Consider the following 21,500-nt stretch of genomic DNA (forward strand, 5'->3'; position numbering starts at 1 on the left):
CTCAGCCGTTAAGGTTTTTCTGTCTCCTGGCGAGGGACAGACACAGCATTCCAGGCAGGGTAAGCAGTGGGACTGCTATTTATTTAACTGCTAATCCCACTTATGTGAAATTGATTTACTATTATAACTCCCCTTGCTTCCTGCCCTGAAGGGCTCCTATAATTTACACCTGACTGCTTCTCTGTGCCCTGCTTCCTGGGCTGAGGGTTGGGAGCTGGTCTTGGGGTGACTCATGTTAGGAGGTTGTTTACACTGGAGAGAGGTTTTCTCATTATAGACTGAGGAGGGTTACCATAAAAGCAGTGGTGGTGTTTTTTTTTCCCCTAATAACCGGTTCCCCTTTAGGTCACCCCTTTCCAAGGAAGTTTGTTTACTATTATTAAACTTCTTCCCCACTCCAAGCGTGGGCTGCTCCAGTTTATACAGTGTGCAGATGACTTTCCACCTTCTCTAGCGCAAACCCGGCCCCTGGGTTCTCACCTGTCTCCATCCTTGATGAAATGCAGGTCAGCTGCACAGTCCCAAAGCAGGTGCTCATGGCCAAGGTGTCCGGGGCTGCTCTTAGAATAAAGAGCTTGCGGGGGGGCCGTTACTTACCAGGTTTTACAAACATCTCTAAAAGGCAGGGTCTGCTCAGTAACGCTTCTACAATAAAGGTCCCCTGGCCAGGGTCTTTCACCTTTCTTGTGGGAGGGGTGAGCAAGGAACTTTTGGCATTGAGGTTGCTGGTGACAGGGCCCTTCTACTGAGAACAGAAGGATCCATGCTGGCCCCCTGCAGACACCCCCATATCGAGCTCCTGGCCTGAGCAGACAGTGGGGGTGATGGTCTGAAGATCTGGTTCTAGCCTTCTGGAGACACTGCCCCATTCCTAAGTCGCTTCCATCTCCGAACAGCTCATTTGGGTGCCTAGGAGAAGCCGAGAGAAGGCAGCCACAAAGCTTGCCTTGGAGGGGCGCTGCCAACATGTGAATGTGGTCACTTAAACAAGTGAAGGAACTGGTCACCTTCCAAGTTGTGTACAGTCGCGGGTGTCTTCTCAAATAAACCTCGTGTTGGCTGTAGAATGAAATCAGCCTTCAGCCAGGCTTGAGCCTTCTGTCCTGCCTATTTCCCATCATTGCTTTTCACAAATCCTCTTCCCAGCCAACAGCGTGCTCCTGAGCTCTCTGCCCATTGCTACCTCCTTGCCTTTGCCGCGTGGCACACTGGAGGACTACAATGCCCTCCTCATCCTTTTCAACCACCAAGTCTGGAGTGACCTCACTCTAGCTCAGGTCCCTTCTGCTGGAAGAAATACTCCCTGACTCCACTTGTCCACAGGCAGCTCGCTCTCCATCAAATTCCACTAGTGTGCTTGGTACAGGTTCATATGGCACTGGAGATGTTAATAATCCTTACATGCATGTTCTCTGCCTTCCCCCAGTGCCCTGTGGATACTGTGAGACTAGGGACTATTGCTTCACATTCGTGAGCAGCCCTTCACATAAGCAGGCCAACAATGAATGAGACTTGATGATGATACAACCAGTTATCTACTAGTCAGACCCAGAGTGTAGCTTCTTGCTTAGAAACTGCTTTTGGTGTCAGAAAGACCTCACTTCTAATCTTGACTGTGTCAACTCCCAGCTTTATGACCTTAGGCAAAAGCTATTTAACTTCATTGGACTTGTTTTTCATCTGTGAAAACAGACACCCAGGGGAATTGGCTCTCGGGTTTGTTGTGGATTTAAACGAAGTAACACATGTGAAATGCATGGTTGGTGCATTGGCTGGCACCGAATCAGGTCTCAATAAACAGCAACCGTTATTATTATCTGATTCTTTTTTGGGCTGGTGCCCAGGTATCTCTGCTACAGCAAGACTCAGCAAATAGCAAATTAATGGAGATGTTGGTTTTAGGGGAGGCATCCTAGTGAGAATGTTGAAGTGAGGCCTGGAGATGCAATAAGGAGAGAAATCAGGGGTTAAGCCAACCCTATTTCTCCCAACTTTTCAACCACCTGCAGACAGACTAGCTCTTAGCCGATTCTCCAGATATTGCAGAGTTTTTCCAGAGGCAGGTGAAGAGTGACTATGTGTGACTCTGAAGACCTGTACTTGTCACCTGACCTTGAACATAACAAACAGCCCGTGAGGAAGGTAGCTCTAATTACAGTCGTGGACTTGGAAGAGCTCTCTTAAGGCAGATTGATTTATTGGACTAGAAATTCAGCTGAACAGCCCATGCACAGCATCTGTCTTTGGCAAACTGCCCTGCCTGCTTCCTTCTCTCTTGCTCTGATATATTGATCTGTATGTGTGAGTTGGTGCAGTTTATTGTAGAGGTCTGTGTGTGTGTGCTACTGTCCCAGGATGGAAGCTTCTGGCTTGGGGGCCCTCTGTCTGAGGGATCGCCAAGCCTGAAACTAGAAGGTTTCTTGCTCCATTTCTTCATGTGGTAGCTTAATTTCATTCGTCTGCTTCAGGTGGGCCCAGAATGTTCCAGACTTCCTCTCACTCTGTCTGGCCTTCTGTTTCTGAGTGCAGTAACGTGTCATTTTGCAAGGAAGGAAGAAACCTAGTCTTCGTTGTGTGCCTTGTGCCAGGCAAAACATCACTATCCCCATCAGTCAAAAAAAACTGAGACTCAGAAGTGTTAAGGAACTTTCCCAAGGTCAAATGGCAGTAGAGCCAAGATCCATGCCCAGATGTGTCTGAGTGATGACCTCAGTGATGGCAGACTCCAAGCTTAGTCCTGCTGGGGGACAAATGGCCAGCCATTACAGGAGGGACATCTAGATCACAGGGTCACCTTAAATAGAAATACTCTGAAATGTAGGGTCACAATTTCCATTCATGTCATCAGACATATTTTATACCCACCATGTGCATGGCTGTTTGCCCTCCCTTGTACTATCTATTGCTGTGTAACAAACTACCACAAACTTAGCAGCTTAGTACCCATTTATTATCCCACAGTTTCTGCCGGTCAGGACTCCAGGCAGGTTTAGCTGAATCCTCTGCTTAGGGTCTCATAATGCTGCAATCAAGATGCTGCCCAGGGCTGCACTGTCCTCTGCAGGCTCGACTGGGGATGGATCCGTTTCCCTGCTCACAGGCCTGTTGGCAGCATTCGGTTCCTTGAGGCTGGAGGACCGAGAGCTTGTTTTTTGCTGGCTCTTGGTTGGAGGCTGCTCGCAGGTCCTACAGGCTGTTTTCCATGTGGGGATTCCCAGTGTGGCCACCTGTTTCCTCACAGCCAGCCCAGGAGAGAGAGTTACCTGCAAGATGGGCGCTACCATCTTGTGTGACATAATCACATACATCCCATCACCTTTGTCATAGTCTGTTGGTTAGAATCAAGTTACAGGTCCTGCCCACACTCAAGGGGAGAGAGTCACACCAGGGCATGGACACAAGGAAGCAGAGATCATGGGCTGGGGGCACCGTGGGGGTCTGCCCACCACATCCCTCTTGTCCTTTCCCTGTTCTTTCTTTCTCTTTTTCTTCATTTCACCATCATCCTCATCTAGACTCAGACCTAGGGCTTTGCCAGTAAGAGCTTTACAGCAATGACATTAACAAGTAATATGACATAATGCTGCAATCAAGGGTGTGCCAGGCACCAAGCTAGTTTTCTTTTTAACTTTCTCTTAAAGTATAATAGACACACAGAAATCTGCAACATCCAAAGTGGAGAGTTCGATGAATTTGTTTGAGACCGAACATACCCGTGTAACCATCCCACAGATCAAACAGCAGGATATTACCAGCACCCCAAGGCCCTCTGCAAGCTCCCTTCCAGTCCCTACACCCTCAAAGGTAAATCTCTAATAGCATAGATGATCTCTTCCTGTTTCTGTACATTTTATAAATGGCGTCCTTCAGCCTGTGTTACTTTACGTCTGGCTTTCTTGACTCAGCATCTGTGGCATGCGGTTCTAGGTTGTTCGTTCTCATGGCTGAACAGGATCCCCTTGTGTGAATATACCACAATTTGCTTATCCGGTCCACTGTTGATGGGCACTGAGTTGTCGCCAGTTTGGAGGTGTTACAAATGGTGCTGCTGTGAGCAGTGTATTATGTACCTTTTGGTGAACACCTGTAAGCATTTCTGTTGGAAATCTCCGTGGGAGTGGCATTGCTGGGTCGTAGGGTGTGCATATTTCCATGGGCTATGTTTCTATATAGAACCCTCACATCCCCTCTGTGAGGAAGTCGTCATCATCCCCTTTATGCATGACAACATTTGAGCCAGACCCGCACTTCTTCCAGAGCTCCTGAAAGATTAGACCGGAGGAAAGGCACAGTGGAGAAAGTGTAGGTCTGGCTCTAATGCTTTTTCACTATCGGCAACGCTCTTTATTACTTTTGTTTAAGAGATCCATCGTTTTGGAAGAGTTCTGCACATCCAGCTACCAAGCAAATGTCGTTTGTTCACTATCATTTAATTCATCTTCCAATTCTCTTAATAGTCAAAGACATATCTAACCAGCTGCAGTGTGGCTGATCCAACAACACGTATAACAGAATTGATGTAATTTCAGAAAAAGACAAAGGAAGTCCTGGTTTGGGTTCACCTCTGTAGCCTCCTTACAAGAACACAGGGTTTCTAAAGGGCTGTGGAAACGCTGACAGTCTGCTGTCCTTCCCCTTGTGATGTGAGGGAACTCCAGGTGATGGAGATCCCCACCCCTCCACTAAGGAAATCTAAAACCCAGACTCTGTCTGAAATCCTCTGATTCATGATCAATAAATATACATTAGTGCATAAGTAATTCACAAATCATTCAGACTAGACCTAGATCATCTTTTCAAACAAAATTTCAAAGCCCCAACCATTTATTATGGGCTTATTCTTAAACTAAGATAGGTTATAAGGAGATAGGAAGGAACACTTTCCAAACTGCCACCAAGTGGCCAGAAAGACTCAGGCTATTGCTTACATGTGGGAGTACTAGGTTCTTTCCCCTTTGTTTCTGTTCTTCTCCATCTCTGTTTCTCTTTCTCTGTCTCTCTCAGTGTGTCTCTCTTCATATGTGTATGTATGACATATATACCATACAAATCTCTCTCATATACATATATCTCCTGTATATACACATATGTAATATCTACATATATATTAGAGAGACAGAAAGACATCTATCTTTATATCTCTATCACCATCAACAAAATTGGGATCCCACGGTATCTTACTTTTTTATTAGCATTTTTTTCCATGCGATTAAAAAAGTAATTTCAAAAACATGATTTAAAAAATATTGCTGTTTCGGGCTTCCCTGGTGGCGCAGTGGTTGAGAGTCTGCCTGCTGATGCAGGGGACACGGGTTCGTGCCCCGGTCCAGGAAGATCCCACATGCCGCGGAGCGGCTGGGCCCGTGAGCCATGGCCGCTGAGCCTGCGCGTCCAGAGCCTGTGCTCTGCAACGGGAGAGGCCACAGCAGTGAGAGGCCCGCGTACCGCAAAAAAATAAAAAAATATTGCTGTTTGATATTCCATCACATGCAGTTACCATGATTAATTTAACTAATTCTCTATTTGGGGATGTTGAAGCTGTTTCTAATATTTTGCCATTGCTAATAACACTACATGAATATGTCTGTACCTAAATCCTTGGGGACATCCCTGATATTTTCCTTAGGCTAAATGACAAGACGCTGAGTAACCTACCAAATGGGTTGGCTTTTGGATGTTGACTTTTGAGTCTCATTATTAAATTTAAATTTACGCTGCTGCCAACAGGGTATAGAGTGTCTTTTCTGCCCACCCTGGTAATTTTCTATTATAAATAATTTTTCTCAATTTTATAGGTAAAACACGATTGTTTGACTTTAATTGACTCCTGGTGAGGTTAAATATTTTTTCAGACTTGCTGTCCATCTGCGTTTCTCTTTATTTTGCGTTTTGTGTTCCTTTTTATGCCATGTGCTTTCCCACTCCTCCACAGAATGCCACCCTGTGCTCGGGCAAGCCTCTTTCCCTGCTGCATCCCTGCCTTTACCACGGGAGTGATATTAGTGTCCCATAGAACTCGGCATGGTCAAATGCTTTGCAAAGAGAACATATGTCAGAAAAATGCACATTCACAAGGCCCGCAGGTGGCTTGGCCAGCCGCATCTGTCATTCCTCGCATTAGGATCCCCGAATCCCTCCCTGTAAACCTCACATCTCGCCCAGACTCTGGACCTTCACCCAGGGGCCGTCGGAGCAGGAGGGGCTGGCCACGGTGCCTAATGACGTAACCAGGTGAGGGTCACGTGTGCATGACTGTGTCTCAGAGGGAGTGTTCCCTACTGCTTTGGGGAAACAGGCAACTGTAAATCAGGTAACAATACGGCACTGACTTATTTATCCTTGTAAGAGTTTTACATTCTGAAGTCAGCAGGGGACCCATCGCCTGATCCACGGCCAATTTTCAGTCTTCACTTTGGGAAAGCTCAATCCCCTTGCTCAGCTGGATGGCATGCAGGGGGCGTACATGAGGCAAGGCACCCCACCGGGCCAGACCCGATCCTGTATCTCAGTTGGAACCAAATGTTATCTTCCAGAGATGCGAGACAGAGACAGGAAGTCACCAAACAGCAGGAATTTCTCCCCCTCACTGCTAACACTGCTCTTTCACACCCCCCAGCCTCCTGGAGCCATGTTCCTCCTCCTTCAGAGGGAATGTTTGCCAGGATGACAGCTGCACCCTGGTAGGTGTGACAGTGAGTCATTCGAGTTGGAGTGGACAGGATAAAAGAGAGGCTGGTGCTATTTAGCAATCAAAGCCAAGACTGCACTCAATGTCCCCAAATATTGGGCTGGCCAAAAAGTTCGGGTTTTTCCGTAAGAGCACACCAAAATCCTGAACGAACTTTTTGGCCAGCCCAGTAAGTCATGGTATAACCCTTACAAGAGAATACTAGGCAGCCATTAAAAAGAACGTTGTCAAAGAATTTTTATGAGACTGAAAAATGCTCATGACATGAAGTAAAATGAAGGAAAGAAAGGTGTAAAACCCACCTGTAGAATATGATTCCAATTATGTAAGACTAGCTGGAAATATTGTACAATGGTGACTGATGATCTCTGCAGGTAAGATTAGGTTTGAGTTTTATGTTCTTGATTATTTTATTTAAAAATTTTCCTACACTAAGCATTTGTAACTTTTATTTACAAAAAGAAAATAATATTTTGAAAGACCGAGTCTGACGTGATCTGCCCCAGGCCCCTGGGATTTCACAAGTTCCTATTTGTTATTCAGTTCTGCTCTCCTTAAGCTAGTGTTAGGGATGGATGTGCTTGCCCTCACCCCATAGCTTTCCTTCCTCCCTCCCTCCCTCCCACCCTTCCTTCCTTCTTTCTTTCTTCCTTACATTTTCCCCCCTTGGGCCCTGGCAAATCTTTTGAGAAAAGCAAATCTTAGAAACCAGACCAAAACCAAATTTTCAACAAGCTCAAAAATTTAGTTGTACCAATGTTGCATGAAGCAGAGGTAGGGGACAAGATTGACAGCCCTTATTGTGGGAAGACCTTGGTGGACCCAAAGATTGCTCTGCTCTGCCCTGGTCACACTGCTTCTAGTGGGCTGGTTAAAAAAAAAGGATGTCAAAAAGACTGCTTTCTGCAGAATCCACAATCCACCATCAATACCGGCAGCAAGACCACCGCTGCGTACCAAATGCTCATCTTGTGCCAGACGGTGGACTAAACCATGATCTATTGTCTCATTGGATCTTTAGAACAACTCCTTTACAGATGACAGATCTGGGTTTATCGAGGTTAAGTAATAAGGCAGGTATTTGTTAATCTATAAATTTGCCCAGGAAAGGGAAGGAGGTGATGCCCCAGGGAATGTTGCACCTCCTCTGCTGATGGGGGCTCGGGACCACGGCCTTGGCTGCTGGGATGGAAGCAGCTGGATTACCATGGGACATTTGTGTGACACTTTCTGATCAAGAGTGACAACCCAACTCACTTCAGAACAACACAAGTTTATGCGGAAAGATTTTGGTGATGTGACGGGTATGGCTCGCTCATGGGAAGTAAGCGCTTGAATCTCCAGAACTGGGAATGTGGGTCCCCAGACGGCCCTCAGCTACACTCGCCTTGCACTCACCCTGACTGCTGTTTGTCTGACTCTGGCAGCTTGGACGGCCTGAGAGGCCATGCACTGCTCAGGCCAAGGCCCCTGTGGGTGACTTTGTGGGGCACTGGGGAATTGGGTCCTTTCTTATACAGTTTGCCAGAAATGTGACAGCAGTAGACTGGGCCTCCCCAGAGCAGTCCTTCAATCAGCTGGTAGAAGAGGCCCGACAGTGCGGAGAGGATGCTTGTTGATCAGATGGACTGTTTGGAGCTGATGCTGTGAGATTACTGGGTACCCCAGACAAGTTTATCCCATCTGGTTATTACATATTACCTATGGTACTAATACACAGAAAAATGCAAACTATCGATATAAAACAAAACCAGTTCATTCGAGAAGCCATAGATGCGAGGTTAACTGGGACCCAATGTAACTTGTACTGTTTTTTCTAGACTAGTGGACTTGCCTGCCTCAAGCCATATCCTGGGAAGCTGACCCAATGGAGACTTAACATCTCAAGGGTGAATTCATCTTCCTGGGTCAGAGTTGGTTTGGGGGTCACATGCTCCTGAGGTCCCTAAAGACCACGTGAGCTGCATTGCGTCCAGCGGCTCCCATGACACCTCCTCCTGGAAGGGAGTCTCCCATGAACCAAAGCCGTGCTCACCCCCCTCCCACCCCTCCGTCCCCCCATGGAACTTGCTGAAGCACCAGCCACAAAGCAGAGCAGGGACGCCTGAAGGGGGATGCTGGGGCCGTGGGTATCAGAACCACCTGGGATGATTATTAAGACAGATCCTGGACTCCCCTGCATCAGTGCAGGAAGGGCCAGGTGCCTGGTCCAAGCAAGTGGCCCCTCCCTCCGCCCCCCCCCCCCCCACCCCAGCCTGAGAGCCAATGGGCCAGATGGTGAGACTCCCAGCACGTGAAACTAGAATGAGGGATTAAGGATTTGAGAGGAAGTCATGGAAGTATGGACCCTGTCTGGGGGGGCCGGGGCCCACATAGCTCAGAGGAAGCATCTGTATGAGATGAGCTTCCGTGGGGTCAGTAGGCCTGGGGAGGGAGCAGGGAAGAATTTTAAAATTGAGAAACTGAACTTTGCCGATTCTTACTGGTCTCAAATACGGATGGGAATTTAGAGGCATGGGTCTTACACAACCCACCATGGGAACTTGGAGAGATGCCTCCACTGGGACGTATCCCCAGGCCTCGTGGGGAGGAGGTGAGCTAACCTGAGGGTTGTGGCCGGAGAATTCTCAACGTGGGTGATGGCTTGATTTCCCGGGAGTTCCCTCCCTCTCACTTCCCCCCTTGTTTACCCTGCTCCCGTCTGCAAGCCTCTGCCAGCCCTTGACGCCCGCACAGGGTAATGGGACCGAGGGTCACTCACCAGGATGGGCCCCACTTCCGCAGAGATACAGGCCCCGGAGAGGGCAGCGGTAGCTGGAGTGCAGGGGCACAGGGCGGGCAAAGTACAGCTGGTCCAGGGCCATGGCGCAGTGGAATATATTCTGCAGGAGGCAGGGCCACAGTCGTTAACATAGGAGTGTTACATTCTCCACCCCGCTCCCCTGACCTGTTCTCCAAGGAAGGTTCTTCTCCTTCCAGGATGTTTTCTCGGGCTCTTGTGATGCAGAATGAGGAGGGGAAGAGAGAGAATAGGCACAAGTCCTAGGGCTGGGGGTGAAGTTTCCTAGAGGCATTTTTCAAGAAGGAAGAAGGGTAGGGAGCATCTTCAGAGGGTAAGGAAACTGAATGGGAAAGAAAAGGGAGATTTTAAAGATGTTGCTGTGGACTCTGAATCCCCCTCACTCTGTTTGAAAAATAGAGGAAGTTGATTTATTTTGACTCTGGTACATGTTTCTTTGGCCAAGACACCCAGCTGAGCTTGTGCCCTGGGGTTCCAAGGTCACAGTAAATGGCAGATGGATACTGGGAGCTGAGCGCGGTTCTGCTCCACTGGCCTGGGTCAGACCAGCCGAGGAGGGAGGAGGTGTGGGGGAGGGGGAAGGGCACACCTGCAGGGCAGGTCTGGACAAAAAGACCAACATCTGCTGGACATCCCGTGGGGATGACCTTCACCTGCCCCATCAACGTGTCCCAAACTGAGCTCGTCTTCTTCCCTCGAGTCGGCTCCTGTCCCGTCTTCCCTGCCTCTGTGGATGGCGTCACCTCCCCCTCCTTGGCCTTCAGGTGGACCCTTTACGTCCCCTCCACCCGCCCTCTGCACAGCACATTTATCAAGACTTCTCAATCCACCTGCCCAAGCCTTCCGCCTCCACCCTTTCCCTTCCCTTCGCACTGCCTGGCCTCTCTCACTCTCTATCCGGCCCAGCGCTGTCCAGTAAAAATATAATGGGAGCCGCACATGTAATTTTAGATTTTCCAGTAGCCACATTAACACTTAAAAGGAAACTGGTGAAATTAATGTTAATAATATATTTAATTTAACCCAATTAAATGATATATTTAATTTAAGCCAATAGATCCGAAGTATTATCATTTCAGCATGTGGTTGGTATTAAAATTATCGATGAGACATGCTACATTTTTCTGTACTCAGTCTTTGCAATCTGGGGTGCATTTTATACTCAAAGCACATCTCATTTTGGCCTGGCCACACTTAAGGGCGCAATAGCCACACCAAGCTAGTCACTGCTGTATTTGACCTGGCCTCCTGACCCACCCCCCTGCCTCCAGGCTCAGTGAGTTTTTGATAAGAGAAGTGTGAGCACATGCTGCCTGGGGGAGGGGAGGTCCCTCTGAAGAAAGGCAGATGGGAGAGGCTGACATGGACCTCCAGGCAGAAGGGCCGCAGTCCCGGTGACCTGCTCAGCAGATGCTGCCTCTCCTCACTCCTCCCTCACTGCCTAAATCTGACAGTGTCTGTCCTCTCTTCCTGCTGAAGGCTGGGTGTGGACGGACAAGATAAAGCCGCGTGGGCCTGCCAGGGAGTCGGGGTACAGGGAGAGTGTGACGAGAGACCCCAGTCCTGTACTCACCCCCCCAGGAAGCCCAAAGACTCTCTCCAAGTCAGGGGGTGTGAGGATGTCTCTGCCCACCACAGAGTCCTTGAAGCCGGGGGCGTAGGCCTCAATGCAATCACACACTAGGTGTCGAACACAGGGAAAAGAGATGGTGTTAGGAGAAAGAGGCATTACGATTGTACAGCTTGGCATATTTACTAAATTCATCAAACTCTACACCTAAAATGGATATTTTTTTCATACGCAAATTATAACTCAATAAGCAAAAAAACAAAAACAGTCCACAGACAAATAAACAATTCATTACAGAGACCTATGGGTGTCAGGCTAGTAGAACCTCCCACTCTTTCCCACCTTTTTACTCCAACCCTAAACACTTGTCTCCCCTTGAACATGCAAAAATTTCTTCACCTCATTACTCTGCTCAAGTTATTTCTTTTGCTTGGAATGCACTTTGCTGCCTGGTCGACTCCTATTCATCCTTTAAAACCCAGCTCAAATGTCCCTTCCTTTGAAAAGCTCTCCTGTCTCTCTGGCTCACAGCTTCCTCCTTTGGTTCCCCCAGTCCGTTGTACTGTAAGACTGGTTTGTTAGTCTCCCTCGCAGGACTGAGGGCAGGAACGATGTCTTTTTGGCTTTCTTCGCCCAGGGCCTGACCCCAGCAGTTACTCACTGTGTTGATTTAGGTTTCCCTGGGTACTCCTCTCTCCCTGGCACAGAACTTGCAGGTGTTAATCCTGAATGGGGCAGTCAGGAGGAGAGGAGGCCATTCGGGACGCTCGGCCAGCTGTCACTGTGAAGCCAGGGCGGTCTAGCCCTCCTTACCTCTGTCTGCGTGAGCGTTTCTCTCCTGCTCGTCCCAGGCCTTGCCTGCAGCCAGTGTGTAGGGCGTGTACTGAGTGAAGAGGGAGATGACATGGCAGCCAGGGGGAGCCAGCGTGGGGTCCAGCGAGGAAGGGATGCAGAGCTCAATCATAGGTCTGCGTGTGACACGGGGAGGAGAGAGGGAAGGGGCTGGGGAGCCACTCTGAGATGATGGGACAAAATGAAGGCCTGAGATGGGAGGATGCTGGGGCCGGGCCGATGATCTCTGCAAGGTCATGGTGGTGTTTGCCTGCACAGGCTCGGTGACCACCAGGACAGTCCAGACCACCCAGACAGTCCAGACCACCCACGGGGAGCTCCCTCATCTCCAGGCCCCTGTCCCCAGCCAGACCGGCAGGCTCGGGGCTCTCTGGTCCCTCCCAGGCCAGGATGGTGAATGAGCGCGGTCCCTGCCGTCCCACCACACCTCCTGTGCTCTAACCAGGGGCTCAAGTGTCTCCAGGGTCCCCACCTGTGGGAAGGCAGGCCATCCATGGCGTCTTCAAAAGCCTGATGGAGAAGGAGGGTGTCCTCACAGTTCAGGTGGATTGAGCATTGGTGATGGGGCAGTGGCTGGCCCCTGGGAGCATTGGGGGCCGCCAGGAAGTCAGGCAGCCTGTTGACAGCCACTGAGGGACCAAAGAGGAGGGTCAGGGCCCAAAGGCCTGTGTCCTCAGCCCCCCAGGGTCCTCTATCTCTACCCATCACCTGCTCACCCACATGGTGGACTGGAAAGAAAAAGTATGAAAAAGTGTTTCACCTTCAAACTGGGGGGCAGGCTGTGGAGCAGGGGATAGAGATGATGATGAAGGTCAGTCTTTCCCAGACATGAAGATTTCTCACTCAGATAACCTCAAAAGAAACAGCTCTACAATCTGGTGTGCCTCTTACCATTGATCTTGGTAACAGGCGACTGGGTGTCCAGCTGGGAGATTCTCTCCACGAACTCCTCAGGAAGCCACTCCTGAAAGAAGAAGGTTCTACCCTGGGGGTGGCCAAGGCCCCAGGGGGGCTGCTTTACTCCTTTGCTCAGACTGATCCCTCAACCTGTACTGCTGGAGACCCTCTCCCTCACTCAGAGCTCGGCCAAACCACTTCCTCTGTGAAGCCCTCCTGGACCCCTCCAGCTCAGCGCTAACCACTTCCTCCTTTGCAGTCTGCCAGCGTCCTGGCTGTAAATGGCCCACACCAGCTCCCGCTACGGATATGGCCCGTGGGCTGCAGCGTCTTTCACCTCTGGTCTGTAAGCTCTTGGAAGTCTTGATGATCTCAAAATTGTCTCAAGATGCTTTTGAACTGATGTTTGCTGAATTTGATTAGTGGAATCACTCAGAAAAAGTGGTGCCTTGTCCCCAAGAATAATCCCCAAATCGCCGGGAGCTCCATGCTCATACACATATTATCATATCTTTGGGGGACAGGGAAGGTGTGATCAATTGCAAGAACTGCCCCAAGTCCCCAACCCTCCTTGTATGCACACCCCTTTTTATTGCCCTCCCACTGTGACTGAGCTCAGCCATGAGACAAAGCTAATGTTAGCAAATAGGATGCAAACAGAAGCACTTGCGTGACTGAGTTTGCTCAATTTTGCCTTTTGCCAGATCTGGACTACCGTGCCTGGGGATGAGAGACACATGGAGCAGAGCTGAGTCATCCTGGACATTCCGACAGCGACCTCTCGATTAGCCACAGCCATCAGCAGGGCCCACTAGTGACCCGCAGCTGCTGGAGGAGTGCACGAGTGAGCCCAGATCACTTGAACTCAGCCAAGATCAACTGATTTCTACCGCTCTGTGTGCTAAATCCGTATTTCTTGATATGCCCAGAAGCTGTGTGGCTGTTATGCCGCATTCGTATGGCAACAGATCACTGACACAAACAGTGGAATTAGAGCTGGTTAGAGGGGAGAAATCAGGACAGCAGGAAAGCTGTAGAAGTAACCCTGGGTTGAAAGTCAGACCTGAGTTCTAGCTCTGGCTCTGCCAATCGCTAACTGCCTGGCCTCGGTCACCTCACGTCCCCGGACCTTTCCCCTCACCTGTGAGGCTTCTTTGCTGTTTGCCCCCTGCCCGTTAGGTAAGGAGAGAAGACAGATTTCCCCACATCCGGAGAGACTTGGCACTCACATCTCCCACCCTGATGCAGCCCTGGTCCCCTTCATCCCTCCACATTCCAACCCCAGGCAGACATCTCACCTCCACCCCCAGCCTCACCTGTGGCGTCAGCTTCAGGAAGGTGATGTGCGGTGACGCGCTGGACAGCACCACTTTGCTCCTTACCTCCGAGCCGTCTTGCAGCACGACTCCTTGAACGCGCCCTCCACTGCTCACCTGTACCTTAGCCACTGTCTAAAGCCACGGGAAAGAGCCCCCAGGGTCCCCGGGCAGGGAAATGCAGGGTGAGTCTTGGGGGATTTCCACTGTCCATGCTGCTCCTAGGCACTCACAGCCTCATCAGCCCTGGCCCCGATTCTCTGCAGCTCCTGGTGAGGCGTTAGCCCACCCCTCCAATGCAAAGGCTCAGCCCAAACGTGGGATAGTGGCTGTGAATTCAAATGGGGTAGGCAGAAGAACTGGGACCTGGTTCACAGCAGTACGGGCTGCAGAGCCCGAGCTCCTCGATCCTGAGCCAGGCCTTGTCCATCAGTAAAATGAGGGACCCTCCAAATCCGATACTTTGTTCTATTCTAAGATCCTTGCCAAAAATTGGGGTGGGGTAGAGGGGCTGTTCACCTTTTCAGTGAAGATACTTGCTCCGTGTGCGGTGGCTGAGCTTGCGATGGCGTCGGAGAGGGCACCCATGCCACCCTGGACGTAGCCCCAGGCCCCCCGCATCCCCTCCAGACCCCCCATCACGTGATGGAGTAACACATACCTGAGGACAGATCATCAGAATCAGTGGCTGGAGGTGGGGTTTAATCTCCTCAGAGTTCTAGGTGCAGAGAGTCCTTCCCGTCCTGTATCTTCAGCCCCTCCCGTCCTGTATCTTCAGCCCCTCCCTGCCCCCATCCAGCCCTGTCCGACTATCCTTTAAATGAGCTCAAGACTCTTGCAAGAGCCCTTCGCTTCCCATTGTGCATCCTCTCCCCCTGTAAACATCTGGGGGCAGAGCTTTGGTTCCAACAATGTGGCAGCGATGCCCAAACCTGCCTCTCCAGCTCTCTCCTGAGTGCCAGCCTGTATGCCCAGCTACCCACAGATATCTCCACTGGCATGGCTTTGGGCAGGCATCTTAAACCCATCCCCTTGTCCCCACTCCCCAACCTGTTTCTCTATCAGTCTTCTCCATCCCAGTGAATGGCACCTTCAATTTCCAACAGAAAACTGGGTGTCAGTCTTGCCTCCTACTAGGCCCTCACCACCTACATCGTCGAGTGCCTCCCAAAGAACTTTCCAAGGCCCCACTCCCTGCTGCTTCCTCCCTGGTCCAGGCCATTCTCTTCTCTTTCTTAAGTTGCCGCAGTAACGTCCTTCTGATCGGACCCACTTCTCCCACTCGTTCTTCCCTGTAGACCTTTCTCCACGTAGAACCTGGAGCCCAGTCTCAAAACTCAGCTATGCTCCTGTCACTCAGCTCTTTTCAAGCCTTCACTGGCTTGTCGGTGCTCTGAGGACGATGGCCACTCTCCAAAACCGGCCTTCAGGGCTCCTGCCTGCTCGTCAGCCTCGTCCCTCCCTACACTCCCCCCACACCCCGCACTCCTGTTAAGCCAAACCTCTCAGTGCCTCGAATAGATCATGTGATCCACGTGCAGCTCCTACATTTGCACGCACTGTTCCAGAGTCTAGAAGCCCCTTCCTCCCTCTTCTTTTATTTGGCTAATTCCTCCTGTCCTTAGAGTCTCAGATGAAACATCTCTGTCTCATGGGGGGCTTCTCTGAGCCTGGACCACGTTGCCCCACCATCACAGTGCCCACAGCTCTCCATTCCACTCCTTGCTCTGTGTCTACCTCCCCCATTAGGATTTCAACCCCATTCACTACCGTGTCCCCGGACCTAGTCCCCAGGCAAGTGCTCCATCGATATTTATTGAAAGAATTAATGAAAAAACAAATGACTTAAAGGCCCATTTCATAAACTGGGCAGTAGCTAAGCCTCCTGAACACCCACAGAGAAAAGGACCAGAGGCTCCAGCTGGAAAATCCAAATTGGCTGGTTGATCTTGGCCAAGATGTTGCACCTGCTGCCAACTCCCACCTTTCCATGGCCCTGGGGAATTTGGGGCTGGCTTAGTGTGTGCCGGAAGACCACTTCCAAAGTGCTCTTATCCCTTGAGAGATAAGCCGCACTGACAGCTTCTAGCTGCATCTTCTGGTGCACTGGAAATGGCCCAAGACTTGGCAGCATCCTCTATCCCAACACACACACACACACACACACACAACACACAACACACACAAACAACACACAACACACACACATACACACAACACACACACGCACCCCTCCATTCCTGCTCCTACAGGGGCTCATTAAATCATACCTCAATTACACACTTCACTGTGTCTGACTGCCCCCTCTCGGATGAGGCTGTCAGCACACCTCCCGCTCACAACGGGAAAGGCAGCTTCCCATCCATGTGAAGGTATCTGTGTGTGTGCGAGTCCTGGAAGCCAGGGAAAGGATCTGCGGGAGAGGGACAGGCAACGGGGATTTGTGGGAAGGGAAGAGATGATAGATAGGTAGATAGGTAGATAGATAGATAGATAGATAGGTAGGTAGACAGGTAGATAGATAGGTAGGTAGACAGGTAGATTGATAGATAGATAGATGATAGGGAAGAAGATGTTCATGTTGAGATATCACAGGAAGCAGGACAGAGGTGTTTCTACTGAAGCAGTAGGGAGTAGTGGCTAAGAAGGAAGACCCAGGGTGGGGTTGGGGGCAGGTCAGACAACTTGGGCTGGAAATCAGCTCTGCCACTTACTAGCTGTGTGACTTTGGGAGGGATACTTCCCTTCTTTGAACCACAGCTCTCAGGTGTTGCTTTGAGGCTTAAATGAATCCTGTGTGAAGTGCTTCCTCCTGCCTGGCTCACTGGGTGAGCTCAGGGAACGGTAGTTAACGCTCTCGAGGGGGGATCGGCTCCACTCCTGCTGCCCCACCTCCCCTGCCACACTCACCCACTCCCCGGAATGTAGGGACTTGTCATGGCTCCAATCACAGAATCTGTTGCTAGAGTAGCTTTTAGAGGCTCAGACTCAAACCACTGATCCAGCACCTGGGACAGCAAGACAGCCAGGAGAAGGGCTTACCTCGGGAGCAGAGGCCCCCTCACTGCAAGGTCCAGCCTGAGGCTGGGGAGCCCCTCACCTTGACAGCTGGAGCTGTGAGGACCTGGTAATACTGGGGCAGCTGGGCTCCCAGGATGCGACCTAAAGGAGGAGATCCATAAAATGTAAACTGAGACAGGCAAGAAGGGAACACTCTGGTCCATAATGTCTCTGCACCTGTTTCTTCACCTGTAAAATGCGAGTACAAAATATTCTGTACCCCTAAGAGCTATTGTGAGGATTAAACGAGGTATGTAGAGCATTTCTAAAGCATTTCCATAGGCACTTAATACATTTTACCTGTTAGAATTATTTTGGGGCAATTTTTAATTTGTATCTTATTCCCCCACTTTGAGTTCTGTAAGGCCGTGCCCTGGGAGGCAGCAGCATGGCTAATCCATTCCTCTGATACTGATTCAAACTATCTCCGAGAGTAACTGGGCACTAGGACCTTGAAGGCAGAGGTCATGAACCCTAGGCATTGTAGCCCCAGTGCCCAGCTTGGTGCCTGGCACATAGCAGATGCTCAATAAATATTTACTACATGAATGTTTATTGTATGATGCTCCTTGGACTGGTAATCTGGGAGGCGATGTCTACTTTTGGCATCTGTGGTAGATTCTACTGGCTCTGACCCTTCACCCCTCCCTGTGTCCACACACTTTGCCATGTAACTCTGCACTGCTTCTCTCCCTAGCTGAGCTGACCGCCCTGCCCCTTGATTCTGGGCTCAAATGATTTGCTTGGCCAGTGGAATGTTTACTGATGTGATGCAGTCCGAGGCTTGAAACTGGCCTGCACATTGGGGCTTGCCCTCTGTGCTTCTGTCACTGACATAAGAAGGCCACGCCTGGACTAACCTGTGGCTTCCAAGAAGAGCATTAGAGACACCTGGAGCAGAGCTGCCCCAGCCACAGACACATGCATGAGACCAGACCAGATCAGCTCAGCCCAGCTGGGATCAGCTGAACCATGCAGACACTTGAGAAATAGATGTTTATTTTTATATGCCACTGGAATTTTGTAGTCTGTTATGCAGCAATTTTGTGACCACAGCTAACTGATGCCGTATTTTTCTAGAATATAGAAGCTAAACTGGTTTTTGTCCCCTAGAGGAGTGGTAGGAAATAATAGCAGGCTTGGTGAAACCTCCATTCTCATACCCACAGCAGACATCACTAATTCATCACAGACTTTTTTTCCTGCTGAGCCCAATAATCTAGCATCCTTCTTGTACGGGGGCATCGTTTCAAACTCTCTTGGGCGCCATCTCTTATTCCAGCCATGCCTATGGTGACGAGCTCCGTGCAGGCTCTCGTCAGCTTCACACAGTGCAACCTGACAGCATCCCACCTCAGACCTGAAGATGTGCCTCTTCATTTCTTCCCTGGGGCTTCTCTGGCACCACGACAGGACACCTACGGGAACCCACTTGGCACCCACGGATGCACAACCCAGAAGTTTATGCCTCATGTGGGAGTTAATACCCCAGAGGGCAACCTCTGACCACTGGAGGACAGAACCCAATGAGTAAATGTTTCCCCTTTCTCCTCCGGGGCATGCCCTCATGTGCATTTCCTAAGGCTTCTCAGAGGGAAGGACCTCACCAGCCACAGTGGTGGCCAGCTCAGTAATGAACCCTGGTATCGACTCTCCCTCTTTCCCGTTTCTCCTCCTTTCCTTGGGATCCCCCTTCAAAATGAACCACTTGCACATAAGCCTTTGGCTCGGGCTCTATTTTCAGAGCACGCCATCCTAAACCTTTGCCACTTCAAGTGCTCCAGGTGGCCCCTATTAATCGATGGCAGTTGGCAGGCTGCCTTGGAGGTTCAGGCTTATGTCCAATTGTGGAGAAGATGGGCTCAATCACGTGAAGGTGCTCATCATGCCCAGATGCCTGCCCTTGGACTTACCCGCCTGCAACAGGGGCTTGAGGGTGGAGAGCGACTTGAGCCTCTGCAGCAGGGAGCCCCGCTGGAAGGCCTCCATGTCCACTGGGGCTGCGTCCAGCAGAGGGTCAATGGCTAACGCCAAGCGGTTCATGAAGGCCTCATATTTGGGAAAGGCCTGGAACAGAGCTCCGAGTCAAGGCCCCATTGCCTAGAACCCCACAAAGACACTGTCCCCATACTTGGCCCTCCAGCTGCCCCATGTGGCCTGCTGACCCCCAGCTGAGGCTCGATTCCTCAGGCCTCACGCCCAGTGTGGCTCAGCCTGGCTGTGCTGAGTTACCCCCAGTTCTAGGTCTGTGTGCTGATGTCAACACTAGGTGAAGTCAGAGAGAGCCTGGGTAGTAGGAGGGTCACCACGTAGTGGCAGGGACAAGGGGGTTGATGTAGGCCAAGACCAGTCGTCAGCCACGGAATCCTCAAGTATCCTAGGAAGTGGTCTCTGTGATAAACCAAAAACCACTGAAAAGTTTCTCCTCTCTGTCCTGTCTTTCTATATCTTACTGATAAAAGTAAGATCTCTCTGCCTGTATTCCAGTATGCTGACTGTTCTTCCTGGGCTGCAAATCTCCCGCATCCTCTTGTCATCAGCAGGGACAGAAGCTTGCATCCCTTCACCCCACAACCCCCTGCAGCAGAATCCACTTCGACAGCCTGGTTATGACCCCCACACCCCCTTCCCTGGATGGGCGACAGGAGCAAGGATGGGCACCTGTGGTACCCGAGGCCCTATCTTATCTCAGCCGAGAGCTTTTAATTTTTGGTTCATCTAGACTCATGGATATACCCATGGAACTTTAACGACTCTTCCACAAAGAAAAGCTCTGTGTTGAAGTACATTGGAGAATCTTGATTAAAATGAAGGGAAACAGCTTTCTCTGCAGCAGGTCTTTAATGTGACAACGCGCAAAGACAAAACCAGAATTCAGCTCCTTACTTTCCACAGTGGGATGTGGCCTCTGCCTCCCGCTCCTGTGGTCACCAGCACACAGGGCTCCGGCCACACACGGCCAAGGCCACTGCTCTCTAGGCCCAGGGACCTGGCCTTGTCCTGAATCCTCTCTAGTGCCCCTGAGACGAGCAGGGCTTGGAGAGGGTGTAGGCAGCGGACCCCAACTCACTGTGCAAAAGAATCACTTGAAAAGCACTTTTTTTGGTTGACTTGATCATCAGCCAGTGTCTGGAAACCACTGGCTGAAGAGAGATGCCGTGTCTGTGGTTTTCTTGGTTTTACCCAATACTAGATTAACACAACAAAAAGCAACACACACGGATTGGTTAACCCAGGTTATTCTTATAAAAATGTTTCCACCAAGATATGAGTTAATGCTGTGCCTTCAGCTTGTATCTAGGCTTGGTACAAAAAATGGCCATTCAAAGAATCTTTTCATGTCTGTAAAACCAATCACACCGGGCCCGTTACATTCAACGACTCATCTAGACAAAGCTACCCAGCAAATTCCTCACAGTGCAATCCTAGGAAAAGAAATGTGCCTTCTCCATCAGATGCGTGTACTCCCTTTCACCAGACCTGCTCGCCATCATGGCCACATTCTTGCCTTGGGCTGCCAGGGGATGACGCCAAAATAAATGAATATTTACTACGATGCTCTTGTCCTAAATTCCTGATCCAGTGTGTTCTATCCTTAACTGTCTCTGATCTCCCCTTCTTCCTTCTGGCCTTCATGTGCTTTAATATTGATGACCACCTGGAATTCTGTCTGAAGGCAGGAGAGCTAGAAAGCACTTAGAGCATAAGGACATGTCAGTGGACTCCCTTCTGAAATTCAGGCGGAGGCCACCTGAACAGTGGCCTCATGCTGAACACACACAGGTTTGAGGGTCTCCAGCGTTCACTGGTCTTAACCAACTGTCCTCCACTCCTTCTCTTTGCAGTGCCCAAGATCAAAGGCTGGCACAGACTGGAGCCTTCCTAGGGCGGATGAAGTGGCCTGTCCACACCCTTGTGGCCTTTGACAACCTGCTGTAGGACAACTCCAACCAAGCCCATTTTTTTTCAAGAGCGGCCACCAGGCTGAGATGGAGGAGATCAGTCTCTGGTCACCTTCCCTACCTGGGCATCCTTCCGTGAGAACTGGGCGATCTGCTTCTGGTTTTCTGCCATGTCTGTGCCCAGCAGAAGGGACCTGGGCACCTTGCCCGCTGTGCCCTCTTCCAGCATAGGTGTGAATGAGTGGGGGTTTCGAAGATGAAGCCTCAGCCCGTGTTTCTGCAGAACACAGACAGCACAGGTAACATTTGAGGGGATCTGCCCATGACCCTTCTCTGATTGTGTTTGTGTGACCACTTAGGTACCTGCATGCAGGTTCCCAAGGCCTGTGGTCCTGGTTCCTATTTTTGATACAAG

At 50.3% G+C, this 21,500-nt stretch overlaps 1 protein-coding gene across 8 annotated transcripts in view; it reads right to left on the reverse strand.

Annotated features, from left to right (window-relative positions):
* Window positions 1–7,945: 7,945 nt before the first annotated feature.
* Window positions 7,946–21,500, reverse strand: part of PYROXD2 (pyridine nucleotide-disulphide oxidoreductase domain 2) — a 49,111-nt gene continuing 35,556 nt past the window's right edge. For 5 of the 8 annotated variants that reach the window (XM_032607618.1, XM_032607621.1, XM_032607617.1 and 2 more), the window contains 4 exons: window positions 21,207–21,362; window positions 19,097–19,250; window positions 17,224–17,285; window positions 14,777–17,131 (listed from right to left, as the gene is read on the reverse strand). In XM_032607618.1, the coding sequence (XP_032463509.1) occupies window positions 17,030–17,131; window positions 17,224–17,285; window positions 19,097–19,250; window positions 21,207–21,362 (474 nt within the window). In that variant the 3' untranslated portion in view covers window positions 14,777–17,029. Of the gene's footprint in view, window positions 8,686–9,449; window positions 9,571–11,061; window positions 11,169–11,871; window positions 12,027–12,382; window positions 12,540–12,801; window positions 12,875–14,123; window positions 14,259–14,642; window positions 17,132–17,223; window positions 17,286–19,096; window positions 19,251–21,206; window positions 21,363–21,500 lie in introns of those variants that run through there. The other 3 variants (XM_032607627.1, XM_032607623.1, XM_032607624.1) reach the window with 3 other exon arrangements.

The sequence above is a fragment of the Phocoena sinus genome, chromosome 16 (assembly GCF_008692025.1).
Source record: "Phocoena sinus isolate mPhoSin1 chromosome 16, mPhoSin1.pri, whole genome shotgun sequence".
Taxonomy (NCBI): Eukaryota; Metazoa; Chordata; class Mammalia; order Artiodactyla; family Phocoenidae; genus Phocoena; species Phocoena sinus.